The 24,719-nt window shown below is 41.5% G+C and overlaps 1 protein-coding gene across 1 annotated transcript in view; it reads left to right on the top strand.

Moving 5' to 3' along the window:
• Positions 1 to 23,177, top strand: part of cfap300 (cilia and flagella associated protein 300) — a 46,943-nt gene extending 23,766 nt beyond the window's left edge. The window contains exons 5-7 of the mRNA XM_041199783.1: positions 3,022 to 3,194; positions 21,354 to 21,420; positions 22,468 to 23,177. Of these exons, the coding sequence (XP_041055717.1) occupies positions 3,022 to 3,194; positions 21,354 to 21,420; positions 22,468 to 22,599 (372 nt within the window). The 3' untranslated portion in view covers positions 22,600 to 23,177. The remainder of the gene's footprint in view (positions 1 to 3,021; positions 3,195 to 21,353; positions 21,421 to 22,467) is intronic.
• Positions 23,178 to 24,719: the final 1,542 nt, after the last annotated feature.

Genomic DNA, 24,719 nt, shown 5'->3' on the forward strand with positions numbered 1-24,719 from the left:
GGTCTATTGTGATATTCTGCTTCTCTTCCTTGTCTGGCTATTGGGTCATATATACACTGTCAGCAAATTAGTAACAAACCCTCAGATCACATTTTCCATAGATATGAACTCTGCTCCTCAGTAACCTTTCCTTGCGTCTCCTATTCCTCTACCTCCCCGTCAGATGTGACAGAAGAAGAAGCAGAATTTTCAATCCAGTACACAAAATGATCATGTACCTGGCCACACTGCTTCCAAACTTGCCAGCATTACATTGCTGAAGCATCTCTCACCCTGCATAGAGACTTAGATCTGGTGGGTATTAGAGGGTGAGCCAAAACAGAGAGCCCAGAGTGATATACAGGGCACGAGTGAGCATGGAGAGGTGGAATGGAAGATGTTGAGGCAAACATTGTTGACTGGGGGATCACGTTACATAGCCTTTTGGCTACAGAGCCTCTTGACCCAGATCTCACAGGTCCTGTTTTAAAAAGAAAGATGTTTGGAGAGCGGCAAATATATTTTCAGGTATAGGGAACATTTTCCTAGAATGTATAGCAGATACAGATTAATTGGAGTAGGCCATTGTCATCTATGAATCCACAATTCATCCACAACAAATGAAACCTGCAGCAGGTTCCCCTCCGTGCTTGGCTGCTGTTAGATGAAGGTCCTATCAGTCCCATGAGACTCTTAGGGGAATTCTTTACACAATCAGGTAGTACCTAGGAGAAGCTTGAGGTAAGGTTTAGAAGACTAAACATCCTACAGTTTCACCAAGGAGAAACACAGAACAAAGAATCAGTGGGCATTCATACAATATGATTCTAGATTTAAATTAAGGTATGACTATTTTTGTTGAGTTGGGAACATTTTGAAAATTGCCAATTTGGAACATTCCAAGTGCCAATTGAATACTAATTAATGCTGAATTATGAACAATTTTAGCTCTTAAAATTGACTCCACTTGTAATAGATTGTGGCTACTGAAACTAGTTTCTCTTAAGACCATCCTAGCCAGCAGGAAAAGGAGATTCTCATCCCATCATTCTAAAATTGTGTGGAGGATAAATGCTAAGATATATCGTTTGTGCCAAATGGCATATTTCCATGTGGTAACAGCTGTGTATTTCCACGGAGCATTCAGTTGAAGCCAGTTTCCATGTGTGAAGATGCAGTGTATTTATCAACTTTAGGAATCACTTTCTTCCTACAATCGACCATGTGCACAAAGTTAGCAAGCATATTTTGTTCTGATACTGTGACCAATTGTTTCTCGTTCAAATGATAAGAAAGAATACACTTCAAGCGATTACCCTAGGCTTTCTCACCACAACACATCCATATATTGCTGGTTGAAATGAAAACATGCAGGATTCCAGAGAAGCCCCCTAAATTGAATTATTTATTAAGAAATGAATCGATATACGCAAAAGCTAACTGACTGGAATTCATCGAGAGGTCAGTATTTACCCTTCCAGTATGTTCCTCCTGCAGCTCAGTTTCCCTTTTAAGTAGTTGAAAACAATGTACCATGCACAAGACTGGATTTATGAATGCACTTATTTCACAGTTGTATAAAATATAACTTCTGAGACATCATTGCTGCTCTAATTCTGGATTCTTCAGTATCTCCAACTTTAATCGCTCCACCATTGATGGCTGTTGCTTCAGCTACCACAGCCCTAAGTCCTGGAATTCCCACCTCAATCGTCTCTGTCTCTCTACCTGTTCTCCTTTAAGATGCTCCTTTTAAAACCTATCTCTTTGATCAAGTTTGCAGTCATCCTTTTGACTCTGTATCAATTTTTTAACATAATGCTCCTGGGAAGTACCTTGGGACCTTCTATTACGTTAAAGATGCTTAAATGCAAGATGTTGTTGTTATACCCCCTACAGTGCAATTGGCCTGGTGGGGGGTTTAAATGTGAACTGTCAGCATTTGTCATCATTACCCCTCTGAAAATGACTGCAGCTTCAGGAATTAGCACAAGTGCAGATTAATGCAGAAATCCTGGGCAGGATTTTTCAGGTGTTGGGGTTTCCCGAGCCGTCATCCTAAGAGTCGGCAGGGAATGCAATGTCATCAATCGTAGCAGCCCACAGCCACTTAATGCTCCAAGAAGTGTCAATTGTTTGGAGACAGGACTTCTGCCCCTCACTTGGGCAGCAGTCTTGCCTCAGAGAGCAGCTGGCCAATCTGACTGGCCGGCAGTTCTGTAGTCCCAGCAGCAGCAGTGGCCAAGACTGGGACTACAGGCAGTCCACAGATTCTAAATCCTGGAGTCCAGGACCAGGTAAGTGTGGAGGGTCTCATGGCAGAGAGGGAGATGAGTCGAAAAGACGGGGGTGGGGTTGGGTTCTTGGTGGAGGGACTGGGAGGGGAGAGGGAGTACCTGCAGGGAGCAGACCTTGCGGGGAGGAGAGGTCAAAGTGGAAAAAGGGCCTTCTGAGGGAGGGGCCTTCCCTCCCTACCTGAGGCCCGAGCAGGATGTCCTGTTGGGCTTTTTCCCTGCCTCTGTACTTCCGCAGCCAGTCTCAAACTGGAGGTCGGGTGGGAAGAGGCCCTTAAGTGGCCTAAAATTGCAGACGGTTCGGGGGCAGGCGGGAGGGCAGCAGGAAGACCACCCATTTATGTGCCCCCCTCTAAGTAATGACCAATGTTCAACAACAGAACTGACCTTGAGAAATTGTTATTTGTAGAGTGTCATTAAATGTCTCTATTATGATTAATTACATAATCTGGAATTAAAAGCTAGATTCGATAATAGTGACATTAAGCAGTGTTATCTAATTAGCCATTGAACAAATGAGCCAACTCTGTGAAAGAAACAAGGAGCCAAGATCATATACTGTATTTTATATATTGAAATGACAAGGAAAGATGTTGCACAAAATAGAAAAATATTGTTTGAGAAATGTGCTGAATGTTATAATGTGTCCACCATTAATCATGTGGGCAGATGAGTGAGATTTTATTTATGACTAATTTTCCTTTTATTTTAACAAATTCCATACTTAAGTGTTTCATATTTAATTTAGGTGTTACTGTTGGAAGAATCTGATAAATATCAAATATTCAGTGATACAGAACGTGAGGAATTTGTCTTCCGCATCTTCAAACATTTCTGCTTGGGTGGAGCCCTCTGTCAATTTGAAGATACAATTGAACCTTATCTGGAAACTACCAAGGCAGTATACAAGGAATTAGTCAGGTGTGTATAATGTGTTCCCAGATTATTTTCTTTTAATACAACAGAGTGAAGTTTTCCAGACCTCAGATTGCTCATGTTGAGTATTTGAAAGATCTTTATCTTTCTATTCCATGGAGACAGTCTGATGTGCTCTTGGGCACATCCTGTATCTTAACAAAAGTGTTGTATCTTTTCAATCTTCTTCATTTCATAATTCTTGTATTTAGTTGTTGTTCCCTATGCATTTCATGACATACTGCATATCAGCAATATATAGAGGAAAAGCAATCTTCTCCTTTATTTCTTTCTTTTTAATGGCTGATTCTATTGTGTGGGTGATTCAGGAAGCCCTAAACTTGCAACTACAAACAAATCGTGAGGAGAGCAGAAAACTTTGTCAGTGCTACTGCTGCTTTTGCTGCCTGAGCTGCTACCATTCACATTAGGCTTCCAGGAAAGTTGCACACCTTATGATGCATTAATTTTGGTCTTCTGGTATCATAAGCACAGCAATAGCATTGCCTTACATCATGGAGCATTAGGAATTGAGCAGAACATTTAACTGAGGTGACCTTAATTGAACTGCCCTGAAGTTCTTTGGGATGTGTCAAGATGTTGATCAATGCCCTCCAGTGACATCAAACCCCAGTGTAATCAGAGGGAGGGCATATAATTTGCTTGGGACTGGTTAGCGGGGGCTGGGGCAGGTGGGAGGGGAGGGTTCAGGCTCACTAAGTATAAAAGTGTAAGAATAACTGAGAAAACTGCAATTGAGGAATGTGATAAAATGGAAGTGTGGACTTTTAGTAATTTAAAGTCATCAGAGGATTTTTAAGTTACGTTACAGCCCCAAAACACACTGGCACTTTTTTATTTTATGAAGTATACATCTGAATGAACCCCTCTGTTGTAAATTTATATATTATCATCTTTTCAGCCCACCAGTTATGTATTGGTGACTAATGTTTTATAAATGCTCAGTTTATGGTTATTCGCAATCATGGTTTGCTTTTATTTGAAAAAGAGATGGTGGGTGTGGGTGGATGGGCAGCAGCAATGATGAAAGTATGCCTGATAGTGAGGGCCAGTGAAGGAAAAGGAATATCTTAGTTGCAATTAATTCATGGCATTGTAGTGGAATTTTGCATATCTCATGCAAAACTATAAATGTTTCAAAAATGAAAGATAATTAAAAGATTTTTACTTTACATTTTTAGTGTTATTACATTACTTACAAAAATTACCAGGATATGATAAAATACTGGGAAGTGCTTAGCAAAAATAATGAAGTAGAGAGCGTAGCTAAATGCATTTTGTTCTGTTTCCTGTTTACAAATTCTTCTGTATATTCAATTCAGTACGTGGGTTGCAGGTTTTATTGAAAACTCATTGTAAGTACCTGCAATAGCTAACAATCTCGTAGAAAGCGTTGTAATAGGTTCTTGCACAAATCTTGGGCTAAACATGCATTTTAGCACACCGACCTTGGCCGCCTCGGAGGATCTTTAGTGACTAAACACATTCTTGAAAATCATACCTACCAGTATCTGGTACAGTTTGCTAACTGCATACATCTTCAAAAAATCTCATTGAATTTTGAAAGCAAACAAATCTTCTTTGAGGAAGACAAGTGTAAAGGGAAGTGATAAAGGGGGAAGGGAAACTGAGGGTGAGAAAGCTTCTGGCCTGTTAGAACCAACTCTTGGAAGTGAACTGAATTGAAGATTACTGACAGTAATTACTGACAGTAATACATGGCAATTTATGACACACAACCAGGTCATTCACCCCATCTTGTCTCCGCTGGTCACAAAAGACCAATCCATCCTAATCCCACTTCCAGCTTTTGGTCTGTAGCCTTGTAAGTTGCAACACTTCAAGTGCATATCCAAGTACCTTTTAAACTTAGTGATTGTTTGTGCTTCTACCACTCTTGGAGATAGAGTTCCAGACCCCCACCATCCTCTGGGTGAAAATATTTCTCCTCAACCTCCCTCAAATCTTTCTGACAGTTACCTTAAATCTGGTTTTGTTGACTATTCTGCTAAGGGAAATAGGTCCTTTCTATCCACTCATTTTTTCCAATATTACTGTGAGATACGGTGAAACAAGCTTGTGAGGTCTGTGTGTATATTGTGCGTGTGCGTGACTGATTTAATTAAACTGAAGACAGTAAGACTGCAAGGTTTAAATCATCAAAGAGTTAGGTGTAAAAGCAGGCATTTTGAAGTGGAGGTGAACAAGCTAAGATGGGATATCAATAGATACAGCATGAATTAGAATGTACATTAGGAGATAAATGAGGAGTTGAATTTTTAGCTGTTGAATTTCAAAGTGAAATTAAAGGAAGTTTACAATTGGCAAAGATCATAAATGAATAAAGCAAAATTATTAAGCTTATTTTTCCTTAAAACAATTTTTATTTTTCCATGAAAACAATATGAAAGATTTTTATATTCTGAAGAAGGTAGTTTCCCAAGTAAGTTAAGAACAATGGGTTTAAAGATGAAAGAGAAAAAACATATTTATAGAAAGGTTGAAAGTTGTATGGGGTGTGGCCTTGTGATCTTGAAGAGTGTGCTGTGTGAGGACAGACTGGTGAAGCAAGCAGCCTTTAGCCAACCCAGGGAGGTCCAGAGCGACCTCCTATTAGTGTATGAGCTTCTTGTCATCTCTGTGGACTCCTCTCAGGGTGTTCTGAGGCAGGCAGCAACTCCTCCGCCCTTCTGTCGGTAACCATGGCATCTGATGAGGCTGCAATGACTGGGCAGGGCCAGCACAGGCTCCATTGGCCAGAGGACGACTGTCAAGGTCATTAAGGCCAACAAGACACCAGAGTCAGCAGGCTGCCTCCAATGCCGCTGCCAGCGAGGTGGGGGCACCAAGACGTAGCACTCGCAAATGTAAGTTTAAGGCACCATGAGCACAAGAGGGACTGATCACGGTTGGTGATCTGTTCTGTAATGTTTTGTTTATGTTTACTGGTGTGGGAATGAACACCAGAGAAGTTTATGTTAATTTGTTTGGATTGTGAAAATGACATTAATTTTGTTTTTGTTGTCATAGCCTGAGTATCCTTCACTTTTTTATTTTTTTGGTGCAGGGTACGCCAGTGTGTAATGCTGGATGTGAGTGGCTCTAAACTTTATTGCACAGGCACTGAGTGGACTTTAGGTTCAAAATCAAGGGTAATTTCAGATATCTGGGATGGAGGCGGCAGCCCTGGCTTGAGGTGGAAGCAGATCTTTGGCAGCCTAGCTAAAGGACCATTGGATCAAGGCATCCTTGGTGTCCCTGCCTTCCTGAAGGATACAGAGGTCTGCCTCCACACCCTCAGCATTCTCCTCACCACGCTCCTCTTCTGACTCCCCTCTGGATTCATCCTCTGTGGCCTATGAGGCTGTCAAGGTCCTCCTCCTCCAGTGGGTACCTCCTTGCCAGTGCCAGATTGTGAAGAGCGCAGCATGCAACCACTATCAGTAACACCCACTCTGGGGGGTATTGTAATGCTCCCCCTAAATGGTCTAGGCATCGGAAGCGCATCTTCAGAAGACTTATGGCCCTCTCTATCACTGCCCTTGAGGAGGCATGATTCCTATTTAATGCTCCTCTGCCTCTATTCTTGGGTGGCAAAGAGGCACCATAAGCCAACTTTTCAACGGATAGCCCTTGTCACCCAGCAGCCATCCATCCAGTCGGGCCGGTGCCTTGGGGGCCATATGTGTGCAGTCAATTGCACCCTGGATCCGGGGGATCCCAGCAATCACTGCAAACCCTCTGGCTCGCTCAGCCTAGCTGGCCTCATCTGGAAATGAATAAATGTGATTACCCGCCTGAACAAAGCTTCTGTCATCAGCTTGATGCAACTGTGGATAGTTGATTTGGAGACTCGACGAAGATCCACCACTGACCCCTGGAAAGAGCTGGAGGCATAGAAGTTGAGGGCCACTGTGACCTTCAGAGCCACTGGCATGGGGTTTCCACCCCCACAGTTGGAGGTGATCTCAAGCCCAGTCATCTGACAAATGGAGGTCACAGTCTCCCTGAAAAGGCGGAACCTCCTTTGGCTTTGTACCTCAGACATATTGCGGTAGCTGCATCACTGCCTGTAAACCCTGGCAGCAGGGTAGTGGCATCTTCTGCAGTCCCTTCTGCCTTGGACTACCTGCTGGACCTGCACCCCTTGTCTCACAGGTCACTCCCTTGGAAGCTTCATTGAGACACCTGGCCTCCTGTCCCTTCTGCCCCTCTATTCCTCCTCAGGAGGTGCCACCTGCGGAAACCACAATCTCCAATACCAAGATAACAGAAGGCTGTCTGATACCTGGAAGGATTCACATGGTCAAAATCCTCCGGGGGCATTGGAGACACCAATGTGTCCTGAAATGAAGCCTAGAAGTGCAAAGAATGAAGCTCAGAACAGAGATGAAGGTGTCAAAATCAAAACAGCAACCAGCCGCAAACTATCTCCTAAACTCCTCACTACTCACACAGCAATGCTGCTGACCTTTTTATCTCACCCTTGGATGAGGTTTTGCAAAATTTGCACGTTTTGCCCGAGCAACAAGTGCGAAATCATATGGGCAACGTAAAATCGGTATCAATTGGGTTTTTAATAGCCTTTTAATATGATGGCAGGCGTGGCTCTGACATCCGTGCACGCCTGCCAACCTGAAGACTGCACACAGGCAGGATGATGCCAGAATGCTCGCCCGATGTCTTCTCGCTCTATTTTATGCCCGATCGGGTCAGGCGGGTGCCAGCCCATGAGGCGTAAAATTCTACCCTTGGATTTCCATTGTTGCGTGAGAGGGACAGAGAAGCCTGTGAAATACTTCCCCTACAGCACCAGTAGGCATCTTGTAATATTACTGGATTTTTTAAAGATTAAGTATCCATAGGGACTGTTGCCTGGAAAGTTTTGTTTATTTGTGAGTCTTGCTAAGTAGAAACCTTTTGGGAAATGTTGTAAGACCAAATTTAACTAAGTAACTGTAATCTTGGGTTTTTAAGTTTTCTTTTCTTTTGTTAATAAATATTTTAATTTAGTATTTGAAATCTCAAAAAGTGGTAGTGGAATCTTTACTTCTGATTTCGGTACACATAACCTCTTGTAATAAATACAGATTGAAAATTGTTGTGATGGCTTGACCAAATTTCCTTTTGAGATTTGGTCAGCCCAGCAATTACCATCTGCCATATCATAACATAGGCCCCACATAATTTCATGCACCTCAATTAAATCTCTCCCCAGCCTATCCAATCATCTCTAATAGCTAAAACTGTTCAACATCCTGGTGAATTTCCTCTGTACCCTCTCTAGTGCAGTCACATCTTTTAGCCATTTGGTAGTACAGAACTTGAGTATCGTTGAAAGAAGAGAAGTGTTTAAGCTTTTCATCTTGCACTCATCAGGACACCTCACAAGAATACCAGTATAAGGGGAAAAGCAACAATTTATACTGTATGTGAAGAGAAAATGCTGATTGGTTGGCAATTGTGTTGGCATGGAGAATGCACCAGTGATAGTAATTGACAGTTCACTGCCAAGTATTGTTTGAAATTTAAACCAGGCAGCTTGACCCTGATTGGCCAAGGCATTGCTGACTCATTCCTCAGGGACCTGTGAATATGCACTTCAAGGTCCCTCTGTTCCTCTACACTTCTCAATATCTGTCATTTATTATGTATTCCCTTGGCTTGTTTGCTGTTCCCAAATAAATGGGCTCCGATGTTCACGTGTACTCGGCAAAACCTGACCTCACTTTTGTATCTTCTGAAATGTACACCTGATCCATGTGTGACTTTGTCTGGGATTATTGTCTTCACACAACAGTTGGGTTCGCAGTGCATTTTGAGAGCTGCAGTAGAGCTAGTGAGGAGTGTGGGTGCAGAGGTGGATTGGTTATAAGGCCAGCCTTGGTTCTCCAATGTGGCAGCCCAGCTCCCAACAATGGTTAGATCTCCCCTAAACCTCACCCCTCAACTCCACCCGCCCACTCCCCCATGCCTCCTCAGATCACACATGCCCCCTCACCCCCACCTACCCCCATGCCATCAATGCTTCCAATGCCAGTATATCCTTTCTTAAATACGGGGACCAAAACTGTATACAGTACTCCAGGTGCGGCCTCACCAATACCCTATACAGCTGTAACGTGACTTCCCTATTTTTAAACTCCAACCCCCTAGCAATACAGGCCAAAATTCCATTTGCCTTCTTAATTACTTGCTGCACCTGCATGCTAACTTTTTGTGTTTCATGCACAAGAACACCCAGATCCCCTTGTGCTGCAATTTTTGAAGTCTCTCTCCATTTAAATAATAGTCTGCCTTTTGATTCTTCCTGCAAAAGTGCATGACCTCACACTTTCCTACATTAAACTCCATCTGCCATGTTTTTGCCCACTCACTCAACCTGTCTATATCCCCTTTCAGATTCCTTATGTCAGCATCACAACATGCCCTCCCACCTATTTTTGTATCCTCAGCTAATTTGGATACCTTACACTCTGTCCCTTCTTCCAAATCATTAATATAGATAGTAAATAATTGAGGCCCTAGGACTGACCCTTTTGGCACTCTACTAGTTACGTCTGTCCAACCTGAAAGAGACCCATTAACCCCGACTCTCTGTCTTCTGCATGTTAACCAATCCTCAATCCATGCCCCCAATACTGTGAGCTCTTATCTTGTGCAATAACCTTTTTATGTGGCACCTTTTCGAATGCCTTCTGAAAATCCAAATACACTGCATCTGCCGGTTCCCCCTTATCAACTCTGCTTGTTATATCCTCAAAGAACTCTAGCAAATTTGTCAAACGTGATTTCCCTTTCACAAAACCATGCTGACTCTGTTTATGACCTTCTGTTTTTGACCTTCTAACACTTTGCTGATGATTGAGAGTAGACTGATGAAGCAATAATTGACCGGGTTGAATTTGTCCTGTCTTTTGTGGACAGGACATACCTGGACAGTTTTCCACATTGCCGGCTAGATGCCGGTGTTGTAGTTGTACTGGTATAGCTTGGCTAGGGCTGTGGCTAGTTCTGAAGCACAAGTTTTCAGTACTATTGCTGGAATTTTGACAGACCCATAGCCTTTGCAGTATCCAGCGCCTTCAGTCTTTTCTTGATATCATGTGGAGTGATTCGAATTGGCTGAAAACTGGCATCTGTGATGCTAGGGACCTCCAGAGGAGGCTGAGATGGATTGTCCACTTGGCACTTCTGACTGAAGATTGTTGTAAATACTTCAACCATGTCTTTTGCACTGAGTACTGATGTGCTGAGCTCTCCCATCATTGAGCATGGGGATATTTGTGGAGCCTCCTCCTCCAGTTAATCAGTTAATTGCCCACCAACATTCACAACTGGTTGTAGCAGGACTGCAGAGCTTAGATCTGATCCGTTGGTTGTTGAATCACGTAGTTCTATCACCTGCTGCTTCCACTGTTTGGCACGCAGGCAGTTCTGTGTTGTAGCTTCAGCAGGATGACACCTCATTTTTAGGTATGTCTGGTGCTGCTCCTAGCACGCCCTCCCGCATTCTTCATTGAACTAAGGTTGATCCTCCTGTTTGATGGCAATGTTAGAGTGGAGGATATGCTGGGCCATGAGGTTACAGATTGTGTTTCAGTACAATTCTGCTGCTGCTGATGGCCCACAGAGCCTCATGGATGCCAAGTTTTGAGTTGCTAGATCTAATCAAAATCTACCCCATTTAGCACACAACACAAAGGAGGATATTGGACATTGAAGAGTAGCTTCAGCTACATCCCCACCCAGAGTACATTCTGTGATTTTCAACATGAGGAGTACTGAGTTATCAGCTGAGAGGGTACGGTAGGCGGTAATCAGCCAGAGATTTCCTTGCCCATATTTGACTTTACTGATGTCATGAGACTCCATGGGGTCCAGAGTAAATGTTGACAACTCCCAGGACTACTCTGTCTCGATTGTGTACCACTGCGCTACCACCTTTGGTGGGTCTGTCCTGATGGTGGTGTCTGGACTGGGACGTTGTCAAATATGATTCCCTGAGTATGATTATTTTAGGCAGTTGTTTGACTAGTATGTGAGACAGCCTTCAGATATTAGTAAGCCCCCAGATATTAGTGAGGAAGAATTTGGAGTCTTGACTGGGCTGGGCCTATGTCATTTCCAGTACTTAGGTTGATGCTGGGTGTTCCGTCCAGTTTCATTAGTGGCATACAAGGCCATTTAAGAGTCAACCACATTGCTGTTGGTCTGTGGGCCTGGAATCACATGTATGCCAGACCAGGTAAAGACGGTAGATTTCCTTCCTTTTACGGCAGTCAACAATGGTTTCATGGTCACTATTATCGAATCTAGCTTTTAATTCCAGATTTATCAATGGTGGGACTCAAGCCCGTCTCCCCAGAGCATTAACCTGGGCCTCTGGATTACTAGTCCAGTGACATTACCACTGTACCACCACCTTCCCCCTAGTTGGGGTCAGGTGAGATGTTAAAACATTAAAAATCCCAAACCACCTTCAACCAGCCCAGTTTCAGGTTTAACGGAGATGGGTCAAGGGGTGGGCAACCAACCCACTTGCAGGAGGCCAGGTGGCCATTTAAATGTTTTAAAAGGATGGCATCTTCTGATTTTACCTGCTTTGCAAGTTTAACCTTGGCCAGCCAGATTTCCCAAGCAGCAGATAACATGGCAGCATTAGGGAGGCATGGACAGCTTCATGGATCTTCCCATGGTCCACCAAGCTGCTTCCACCTCTCTCCAGGGTGAGCAATTGAACACACCTACCTCAGGGTTGGGGATCAGACACCTCCACTTCCCAATGCACCCCCTCACCCCACCCCCCCACCCCACCCACCTTCATCCATTAGTGACAGCAACCAACTTACCTGCAGACAAGACTTGGTCCCAAGTACTCCCTACCCAAATTGAGGTCAAGTCTAAACTCCACAGTATATGGGAAAACCCAATCCTCCAAGTTTTCTGACAGAAACTTCCCAAGTTTCCAACAAGTTAGGTTCTGCCTGACATTTTGGGTGGGAACACATATTTAGTAATCTCAAGTGCATGTTAATCAGCTGTAAGACTGCTCTATAAGCAGATAAAACAGGGCATTGCTCAGTGACTTGTACTTAAAGAAGTTCCCTGGTCTGGTTTTAGTCCCCAGACAATGATATAAGCATTTCGTTTTATGTGTGAGTTCAAGTGATGGATCTGCAATGTAAATATTAGACTGCAAACAATTAACAATTTGACTAAAATTTTCTCTATTATTTTGACATGGACATGAACCTGCTTAAAATACATAAGGTAATGCTTCAACTAAAATAACCGAGAATAATTTCAGAAAAATGCATTAAGCATTTGTACATAATGTCAAATAGTTTATTTCAGGGCAGATTTGTATTCTGAGTCAGATTTTTAAAAATACGTCTTAAAGAATGTCATTGGTACAACTTCTTTGTTAATTTAATGTTTTTGCCTGTAAAACTTGATTTGCTGATTCACTTTCATCTTTTAAAATTATATGTATCTTTATTTGAAACTTGCAACTTTAATATCTATTGTTTTTACGTCCTGAAACATTCTCTTATCCAATTTCCTTCACACTCTTTCTGTCATGTTGGAATATAGCTATTCGTTTTACTTGAGTTTCCCCACTTCATATTTAAGATAGATGATACACTTTGTGGATTTGTTCCAACATGCATCTCAAAGGTGACTGGCTGTCATGTACAGTATCACCTGAGGTTGACGAAATTTTGATCTGTTCCTCTTGGGGTTGCACCAGTTCCTGAAATCCAGTTGTAAGTTGTTTTAAACAACTTGAAACAGAGTTTAAAGAATTTTAAATATCAATAATCACCATTTTACTGACTGTTTAAGAAACTTTAATGCCAGTTCCCACTGACCAACAGCAACTGGCTTTTGGTAGATTGGAGTTGGTGTGGATTTGTTACTGGACTTTTCCACTATAAGGAGACCTGTGCTATTTGCATAGAATTGTTTGCTGTTTTAATAATACAGGGTTTTCCATAGTGGGAAAGTCCTATTGAGTTTTAATTCTGGGAAGACAGGGGGTCCCCAGCCCCTGGCTCTGTCCTAAATATGTCTACACCTTCCCCCTGACTCCACTCCATCCTGTCGGGTGCCCATGACTTTTCCTCATCCCCACTACTTCCTATTGTCCCGTTGTGCCCTGTTGAGCAGCCATGTCTTTTTACCGTTACTCCTACTGGTTTTCAATGTGCTGGATACTCTTGCCTTTCCCCACTTCCTTGTCACATTCTGACTGCAAGCACCTGATTATTTTCCTCCTCACTAATCCACACTTTCTGCTGCTGCCTCTCGCCTTTGTCACATCAAACACCCATTCCTTGCTCTCCCACCAATCCAGTCATTTTTTTAATAATCTGTATCACCATGCAACTCTCTCCATATGCTACTGCTCTTTACTCCAATTTCTCCCCAGATTCATGCTCCCAGACCCTGACATTCCATTATCAGTACTACAGCATAAGGGATACTCTTCTCAAGTGCTGATAAATTCTGTGGAGTACCTCCCAGTTTTCCAATACCATTACATCCAACTGAATGCTTCCAAACCCTGACCTTCCAGCACTGCAGCACCTTAGATTCCCTTCCCATTACTCTGAAATCCAAATGTTGCCTCCCAGCATAATGTTGAGCTTGAATTAAATGCTTTATTAATAGCCAATACTGATAGCCATTTGATTTGGGCGGATATAAGGTGAAGTCTGTTCAACCCACAATATGAAGCATAAAGAAATAAGATGAAATAGATAATTATTCAATCAAGCTTAGAAACCTTATGTGATTATCATAACTAATCACAATACCATGCACAACATCTCTCAGCTGGTCACTTTTATGTATATGCATGAGACACAGTCCTGATGTCATTGCTTTTGAATGGAAGTTCTACCATTGGCTTTAGGTTTTTTACCTCCACACAGTGTTTATACGTAGGTGCTTTTGAAGTCTAGTTAGGACAAAGGTAATTGTATCTTGCTTTTTTATTGTTACATTAATATATGCCTCGAGAATAATTCAGGGTTCTGATATTAGCTGTGACATAGAATATAAGAGCAGGGAGGTTATGCTAGAATTGTATGAAACATTAGGTAGATCTAGAGTACTACATGCAGTTCTGGTTGCTGCATTACAGGAAGCATGTGATTGCTTCAGAACAGGTACAGAGGAAATTCACATGGATGTTGTCAGGACTGAAAAACTTCAGTAATGAGGAAAGATTAGATAGATTTAGGTGTATTTCGTTAGAACAGAGGAGGCTGAGGGGCGACTTAATTGAGGTGTATAAAATTATGACAGGCCTAGAGAGAATGGTAAGACCTATTTCCTTTAGCAGTGAGGTCAATTATCAAGGAGCATTGACTTAAAGTAATTTTCCAGAGGATTAGAGGGAAGTTGAGGAGAAATTGTTTCACCCAGAGAGTGGGAGGGGTCTGGAATTCATTGAAAAATGGTTGAGGCAGAAGTCCTCATTGCATTTAAAAAGTACTTTGATATGGATTTGAACCTACAAGACGACAGACCAAACGCTCGAAAGTGAATAGCTCTTTTTTGGCTGCCATAGACACAATAGCTTAATGCATTAAATTAATTATGATTCCATACCAGTTTCTTTTTCACAGCAATGAGAATACTGCAGGTGACTCACTGGAAGTGATGTATAGTTTTTATGTAAAGCCATAAACACTAATCTAAGCTTTAAACTCTGAGATAAAGTAACAATGAGTAGCTCACTACAACATGATCCTTTGGAGCCAAGGCTTTTTCATGTTATAATACATTTCATGCTATAGCGAGTCTCATAAAATATTTTGAGTTGGATTTTCCATCCATTTTTAGTAGTTATGTGAAAAAGCTATACCAAATTTTCATGGAGATATTATGAGCTAAGACCCTGGAGGCTTGAAGCAGAGACAGGCTTGTTATGTTAATACCATTATCCCTAAAAATCATTAATATTAGACAAATGTTATTCAGCTACATGCAAAATGTGCAGTGTTTTTATTTTATAACATCTATGGTGAGTCAGGATTTTCCCTACATTATCATCTCTAAGTCACAAGGTCGTGTGTTCAAATCCCATGCCAGGACTTGAGCATGAAAGTTAAGCTGAAAGTCCCGTGCAGTACTGAGGGATTGCTGAACTGTTGGAGGTGCCATCTTTTGGATCAGATGTTAAACCAAGGTCTCATCTGCCTGCTTGATGGATGCAAAAGATCTATGGCCCTATTTTAAAGAAGAGTAGGGAGTTATCCCCGATGTCCTGCCCAATATTTATCCCTAAATCTACATCACAAGAATAGATTATCCGCCTGTTATCATATTGCTCATGTGGGAGTATGCTATGAGAAAATTGGCTGCTGTGTTTTCTACGTTACAACAGTGACTGCATTTCAGAAGTATTTCATTAGCTGTAAAGCGATTTGGAATGTCCAGTGGTCATGAGAGGCATTGTATAAATGCAAGTTATGTGGTATTCCAACATCAGGTAATATATTGTGATATTGTTTGCCAGAAACCTGCTTTGATTAGTTTATTAATACTGGGTCACTATTCTAATTTTGTATTGCCAAATATATTTTTGTGCATAACCTATTGACATTAGCACAAAGGCAAACATCACTGATAAAATGTAGTCCTTCTTGTGAGGACAAAGAAATCTTGCATCTTTAGTGTATGCTACTTTCTTTGCCACTAGGTGGCAGATCCACAGAATAGTGGAGAAGTACTCCTTTCTGTTAAGAGTAAAGGAAGCTTTACCTATGTTTACTGTGTCATATCTACCTGGAAGTGCCCCTTGCCGACATCTGGTAACCAATATTGAAAATGTTTGATTTACAAGAAATTAAATCTTTCAGCTTGACCCACAAACACCCATACCTTTTCCACCCAAGATCCTCCCTTATATTATCTCATAATGCAAGTAAGACTTGCAAGTTTACAATTTGAAAGTGCCTTGCCCATTTTTTTGAAAATAGAGGTCACATTGGCTATTTTCCAATTGTCTTTATTTTGGGACACAGGAACAGGAATAAACTGCTTAACCACTCGAGCCCATTCCGCCATTCAGTGAGATCATGCTGATCTGTGACTTAGCTCCATGGGCTGAATTTTTATCATGGAGGCAGGAATTCACAGTTGGAAGTTTGCCTGATGTCAGAATCCTGCCTCCATCTCGGCAGTTCTGGCTGGTGGGATTTTCATCTGAGGGAGACGGAGACGACCTGGAGTCGTGCCTGCCACCAGAGCCAGAGGCAGGCTGATGCCAGAGTAGCCAGGTTAAAAGGCCTGCCTCAGTTCATTGAGACATTAGCACAGTTCTACAGATCAGTTAATGCCCCACTTACTCTCGCCCACTACCCTAATTCACCCCCTTACCCCTGTGCTCTTCACCCCCACCCCTCACCTCCCCTTACCCCCTTTACCCACCTCACCCCTTTTTACCCCTTTACCCCCTCAGCTTCCACTCACTCCCATTACACCCTTCACCTACTCAGCCCCTATTTACCCTACCTCACCTGCTCAGCCCCTGTGCACCCCCTTCACACCCTCACTCTACACCCCTCACACAATCAACCGGCATCCACTTTATATACAGAACTCATGCGCTCTATAGTAACATTGTGAAGTCATTGAAAAGCTCATAAATCTGTCAATATAAACTTGAAAAGGCACAAAAAAATTATCTGCTTAGAAACTCTCAAATCTGTCAAATAAACATCACGAGTATTGCTGCAAAAGAGAAATGTCAAAGCTTTTTGCTTTATACTCATCAGGACACTTTGCAAGAATAAGGTGGAAACAACAATTTATACTATATGTGAAGTGAGTGCTGATTGGTTAGCAGGTGGACTCTGATTGGTTAGCAGGTGGACTCTGATTGATAGAGGTGTTGCCATGGAGAATGTACAAGTGATGGTGACTGACAGTTAACTGCCAAGCACTGTTTAAAATTTAAACCAGGCAGTTTGACCCTGATTGATCAAGACATTACACTAAGGAATGAGTCAGTGATTGGCTGTCACTTATTTTGTTTAGCTATAACAGGTGCAATGTGTGCATATGTTCTTTCTGTCTACAAAGACCAGGGCCCTGTGTATTAATATATGTAGCTTCCAGTACATGCAAATGCGCCATACTGCAAGCCCAACCTGACAATCTTAAATTGGTTGTCAGTGTAACTCTTAGCACACTATGGATTATTTAGCAAATGTTGTGCATTCACAGAATCACATCGAATGTTGGACACTGTGCTTTGAGTTTTGCAAGCACAGGCTGGTTGGGTATGGCCTGTACCTTGGCTGATGTGAACAGCAGCTGGGACATGCTATTTAAAACTATCCACTAGTCTTTGGGACATGCGGCCTATATACCTAGCATCACACTGGCACTGAAATTCATGTATCACATTACTGATTTGTGTGATAGGCAGAACATATTTTTGGCTTAATGGCAGTATCCTGTTGTGGCGGATACCACTTGTGTTGCTCCTGCATAGTAGCAGTGTGACACAGCTAACTTCACCTTTTATTCAAATTTTTGAGATACCTCGCCCTTCCAGAGTAATCTGAGGTAGACTGGGCACTTTTCAGGGCCAAAAGTGACAGCCTTAGGCCCATGCATGAGTTTGCGTGATGTATAACACATGATCTGATTGGGGTAGCCATTATCCTGATGGATGTCTTTGAAGCACTCTATTTCACCATCAAGCTTGCACAGTGAGCAAATAGCTCGGGCCCTAATTACAAGGTTGTGATAAGATCAACTTTATAGCTGTAAAGAAAATATCATTTTTTTCAATATAACTGTGGGATGCTGTGAAGCAGGCTTATGGGGGCTGTAAGGTGTGTGTCTGTGTGACTAATTTAATTAGACTGATGACAGTTAAACTCCAAGGTTTAAATCATCAAAGGGTTAGGTGCAATGTAGGCATTTTGATGTGAAAATGAGTGAGCTAAGATGGGATACCTGTAAATACAACATGAATAGGAATTTGCATTAGGAGATAAATGAAGAGTGATTTTTTTAGCTATTGAATTTCAAAGGGAGAAAAAGAAGTTTTACAACTGCAAAGATCATAAATAAATAAAGCAATATTATTAAGCTTATTTTTCCTGAAAGTGGTGTCCATAAAGACAACATGAAAGATTTTAGATTCTAGGAAAGGTAACTTTCAAAAGACAGTTAAGAACAATGAGTAAAGATGAAAGGGAAGAAAATACTGAAAGCTGTATGAGGTGTGTGTGTGGCCATGTGATCTGCAAGACAGACCTGTGCAGGAAGCAGCCTCTAGCCACCCCAGAGAAGTGTCTGATTGTTCAAAAAATAAGGTTTTGTTACAAGCCTTAGATTTCCATTGTCAAGTGAAAGGGAAAGAGAAGCTTGTGAAATACCTCCCTAAAAGCAATAGTAGGGGGGCCTTGCAGTAATATTACTGGATGTTTTATAGATTAAGAATTTATATGGACTGTTGTCTGGAAAAGGGTGTTTATTTGTGAGCCCAGCTAAGTACAAATCTTTTGAGAATTTTATAAGACTAAATTTAATTGTGTAACTGTAATCTTGTGTGTTTAAGTTTTCTTTTTTGTTAATAAATGTTTTAATTTAATATTTAAAATCTCCAAAAGTGGTAGTGGAATCTTTACTTTTGACTTCAGTACACATACCTTCTCTTAATTAATACAAACTGCAAAACTGTTGTGATAGCCCGACCAAGTTTCCCTTTGGGATTTGGTCAGCCCAGCAAATACCACCTGCCATATCATAACATACCATGTGGAACTGTAAGAATCATAACGTGTATTTTGACCTGTGAAGGTAGGCTTGTGGTAGACAGTGGAAGAGAACCCCCTGGCAGATTTCTCAACTAGTACATCAAGGAAGGGGAGGTAATTTGACTGCTCCATTTCAAAGGCGAATTTGAGGGCAGGATGGTGCCCATTAAGACATGTAAGGAAATTATTACATGCAGCTGCAGACTTAAATATAGCGGACTTAAATCGTAGATGAACTCCCCTTGATGTACTTGTTCAGAAATCTGCCATGGGTTCTCTACAACAGTCTGCCACAAGTAACTTTCACTGGTCAATATACGCATTGGGGTTCTTACAGTTCCACACGCTTTAAGATTGGTTTTATTGACAACCTTGTAAATAGGGCCTGAGCCATTTGCTCACCATGCAAGCTTGATGCTGAAATAGGGCGCATAAAAGGTATCCTGCAGGATAATGGCTGCCTTGGTCAGGTCGATTCATGTCATATATCATGCAAACTCATGAATGGGCCAAAGGCTGCCACATTCGGTCCTGAAAAGCGTCCAGTCTGCCTCAGATTACCCTGGAAAGGCAAGGTATGCCAAACATTTGAGCAACAGGTGAAGCTAGCTGTTCCACACTGCTACTATGCAGTAGCAACACAAGTGGTATTCGTCACTGACAGGATGCTGCCATCAAGCCAAAAAGACATTCAGCCAATCACTCAAATAAATAATGTGATATATGAGTTTCAGTGCCAACGTGATGCTAGGTATTTAGGTCGTATGTTCCAAAGACTAGCGGATCGTATCAAACTGCATGTCCCGGCTGCTGTTCGCAATGGGCAAGGTACAGACCATACCCAATTGTGCATGCAAAACTCAAAATACAGGGGGGAATCGTTACAGATTTGCACTAACTGTGGTAGCGGTCGGGTAAAACTAAAAGCAGCACCAGCCTCACCTACGTGCCCCTCCACAGGAGAACCAGGCGGAAGCAGGCAAGACCCCCATCACAGGATCTATGGGTTGAGAATCAGCTCTCTCAACATGTCTGAGCATCAGTGCCTCAGGAGACTCAGGATCTCATGGCAAGTCATTGCTGATATAGGGAGCCTGGTAGAACAAGACCTTCTTCCAATCTTCGCGTCAGCTGCAGCTCAGTTGGTAGCACCCTCAGCTCTCAATCACAAGGTTCTAGGTTCAGGTCCCAATCTAGGGCTTGAGCACAAAAATCAAGGCTGACATTCCAGTGCCATACTGAGGGAGTACTGCACTGTTACAGTTGTTTGCTTTTGGAATTAATCTGCTCAGGTGGATGTAAAAGAGCCCATGGCACTATTTTGAAGAAGAACAGCAGAGTTATCGCTGGTGTCCTGGCCAATACTTATTCCTCAATAAACATCATGAGGAAACAGATTATCTGGTCATTATAACAATAATGTTTGTGGGAGTTTGACGAGGGCATTCTGGCTGTCATGTTTCCTACATTACAACAGTGACTACACTTTAAAAAGTAAATCATTGGCTGTAAAGGGCTTTGAGACACCTGGTGGTTGTGAAAAGTGCTGTGTAAATGCAAGTCTTTCTTTTGTTCGGTGGAGCTGCTGAGCGCACATTGCCAGCGGCTGATAAGGTGCAAGTCACTTGGGGGGATATCCCCAACACCCTTCTCCCCATGCCTCCAGAACTCTGCCTCGCACTAAGTTGTGTGCTGTCTTCTCCAACAAAGAGAGAAAGCAGAGATGTGAGAACTCATAGTGGCTTGTTTGGAGAGGAGTGAAGGACACCATTTATGGAGAGTGGCTTTGAAGCAAAAGTGCAAGAGGGCAATAAGATGAGTGTGATGGGGGTGTGAGGCGTCTAGAGAGATAGGAATGAGTGGAGCTGCAAGGTACAGGAGGATGCTGTTTCTTGACCTGTGAGAAACTTGCTAGGCTCACCGAGGCAAGTGTGCAGCAGCAAGGGCTTCTTCGGGGAAACTGACAAGCTGTTAAGGCTTTGAACAGTGAAATGGAAGAGCTTCAGCCACGGCCAGGTGAAAGATTGATGCTTTCAGACCAGTTTTTTAAAATTTCAGTGTGCATTTGTCTCAGCCAGCCTACCCGAATAGTCCGTCAGAGCTAACCGACCTGTTTAGGCAGCTGTGATGTTTAAAATTATTACACTAGTTTAAAATACCACTGGGAACAGAAGCAATTGGAAAATGTCAAGATTGTTTAGTAGAATCACCCAGACAAATTATAAGATTTTGCTGACAAATAACCTATTAATTTAAAAAGGCTCTCACACGAGCATCTCAGGAACACATTCCTCATAAAACTAGAGCAGATATCTGTAGTATAAAATCTTGAACTATAATTATTTTCTTGTAGTGTACAGAAAGATCCTGGTACAAAAGATATACGTATCATCTCCACAGTATTCAAGGTTACGGCCAATGTAAGTATCAGTTAAAAACAAGAAATGTATTTGAATTTCCTTGAAATTATGTTGATGGCTGAATTGCTGACTTCAAGACTGAAACCTATATATTAAATTTGCTGATGTTTGTCAATGAACATTTAATATGTACGTATAAAATTTCTGTCCACTACATTAAAGGAGGCATTAAACATTTAAAATAAAAGCATTAGCATCTGAGTTAATGTGGCAGACAAATGAATGTAGACAGATGAATGTAATACAGCTGTATTAACTATTTGTCCACTGTTATTACCAATGAGTGATTTCTCATGTTTACCAGATCAAACCATTCGAAATAATTTGTGATGTAATATCTCATAAGAACATAAGAAATCGGAGCAGTAGACCATACAGCCCATTGAGCATGCTGTGCCATTTAATACGATCATAGCAATTCTTTGGCCTCGGCTCCAGTTTCCCACCTGCTTCCCATATCCCTTGATTCCCTGAGAGACCAAAAATATGTTTATCTCAGTCTTAAATGTATTCAACAATGGATGACCACAGCCCCCCTGAGATTATGCCCCTATGTTCTAGATTCCCCAGCCAAGGGAAACCTCTCGGCATCTACTCTGTCAATTCCCTTCATAATGTTATATGTTTCACCTCCCATTCTTCTGAACTTCAGAGATTTTAGGCCCAGTTTACTCAGCCTCTCATTGTAGTACAATGCTTTCTACTTAGCAAGAATCCAGGCTAAGTTTTGTTTCTGCACTCTCTAGTCTACTTGTGCTAATAAATGTATCCACTTAGCTGAGGTCAGCTACTCAGCATATACTAGTCTGTATAGCCATGCTATACCAGGCAATGCCTTTCCTCACTGGAGATTTTTTTATTAAAATCCTAAAATAAAAACATTTTTAAGATGATAATGACTCTGCCATTTATTTGGGTATTAGCAGGGTTATTTGCAGTTATTCAGGGTTAATATTGCTTTCCAAGATTACATTGCTTCGCTACTTTTATTTGTGAAAATGTGACAAACTGGGATACTAATTGTTCACTACTGTCATTTTTAACTAGGATAATTGTGGCACATGCTACCCTTCCACTAAGAAGCATGAACAGACTTTTGCCTATCTTATTGTGGATCCCCTAAAACGTCATGTGCATGTGCTATACCATTGCTTCGGAGGAGGATTATTCTGCAATTAATTCTTACAATCAGTGTCTTTGCTGGAACATTATTACTAGTGGATTATTTAGCTGAAGATGTTCTATACGGAGAACATTCTGTATTATAAGAAGCAAACAAGGGATTATACATTTCAATATTTGAGACTTTATTTCTTTGTATTTAATTATAATTTATAGTAAAGAGATTAAATGTAGGCAGCTTCAGAGAATCCTCCATGTACAGCTGTTTAAGTTATTCATTTGGCTATGTAGAAAATAATTTATCACAAGTTTTGCTGTGAGACAATTTATAAAGTATTACATCTGGAATTTTTGAGTAATAGTACTTAGATATTGTGTAATTTATCTATTTGTTGGATTAATAAAATTATATAGATGTAACTCAGTTTTATGCATTGCAAAACTTGCAACAGAGTTTAGAACCTATGCATCAGTTTTTTATCATTTCAGTTTCTTACTTGTGAGATCATTTAAGAATTGTATGAAATGTAACCTATACATGTTTGCACAAGATTTGAATTTTTGTGGCTTTTTAAAACAGTTTTGCTTTACACAATGTTTTGTTATGGTAACTAATTAATGTTCAGTTTTTTAAAATTGCTTAGTGGTTTTGATCCTAAAAACAATGTTTTTGTGATTTTTTTTTTGCCAGTTGTGCAATAGTATTTTTGGATCCTGATTCCATCCACATTTACAACAGGTAACATCATGAAAAATTGTTGATTTCATGACCATTACCCCCATGACTAAGCAGTCAAGTGCATGGTATAGCTCTGAACACTAGACCTAAATATGGTTCCTAAGAAGCAGTTACAGAAGAAGTTATCATGGGGAATGAAGAAATGGCAGAGATACTGAACAAATATTTTGGGCCAAATTTCCGCTATCCAGGTGAGTAGCTTGAGTTGGGAAATTTCCTGACTCACCGGACCCTTCTCACTAGAAAGGCCCCACAATGTTGCGATAGGGGCGGCCACAGGTGGCCAAGTGCAGGCTGGTTAGAAGGCCCACCTTGGTTGTCAGGGACTTCATTCCAGTGGTATTAAATCCTGTTAGGCTCTCTAGCCCTCACCCCTCACACTCCCCTCCCACTCCCCCTGCCTCCTTCATGCTAACGTATGACCCCATCCAATCCTGTGGCCTCTTATAGCCCCCATTCCAACTTGTCCCCTCATACTCTCCATGCCAACTGATATCCACAGTATGCACTATGTGCAGGACCAATGAACTATATAATAATAATGGTATGTGTGGAACTGCTCAGAAAAAACACCATTTCACAAATCTTCTTTAGAAACAAAAACTACTGTTCTTACAGTCCTATAAATGTGTCACTCAAACAGACCATTAAAATATCAATAACAGGCTGCAAACGCTTCACAGCTCTTAATATTTTGCAAATAAATATTGAGACATTGGCAAGAGATCACAGAAAGAACAATTTATTACATCCACTTAAAGCAAGAAAAGTCAATGGTTCTCTCCAGTTGTCAAAACAGAACCCCCTGCTAAGGAATCCATCTATGAATCTGGGCTCTTGGTCAAACACGCATAATAAGGCCATCCAGTTCTACGGAAAGAATTCTTAAGCCCGTCCTCACAAAATAAGGGAAAAGTACCCAAGATTGGGATGACTTGCCGTGGTGGGATATCAGTATTGTTATGATCCCCAGCCAGACCCTGGGACATGGAGGGGAGATCAGGTTAGGGACCAGTAATGTATTGTTTAAAGTAGGTAAAGGTTGAGATTCAAGACACATGCATATGGAATAAAGCCACAAGATTTCATGGGTTTTGAATAAACAAAAACAAACTTTACAAAGTTCAGAAAGATGAAACAATTTACAACATGTATGTTTTACTCTAACATTCAGGGCAAAATCACCCGGTCCCATTGGCAGCGGGCGTCATGGCATGCATGAGTGGACAAGATGGCAAGAAGGCCAAAAATCGCTTCCTGCCACCTTATGTTGGGAACTTAATCTTAATGCATTTACATCTCATTATTGTGCCCTCATGCTGGAATCATCATCCCATGTCAAATTTACCACCCATGTCAACATAACTTCAGAACGGCGTGATATATAACTGCCTTTAAAAGGCATGCACCTGGCGAGCTGAACTTTGAGGGGAACTTG

This window comes from Carcharodon carcharias, chromosome 11 (genome assembly GCF_017639515.1).
Source record: "Carcharodon carcharias isolate sCarCar2 chromosome 11, sCarCar2.pri, whole genome shotgun sequence".
Taxonomy (NCBI): Eukaryota; Metazoa; Chordata; class Chondrichthyes; order Lamniformes; family Lamnidae; genus Carcharodon; species Carcharodon carcharias.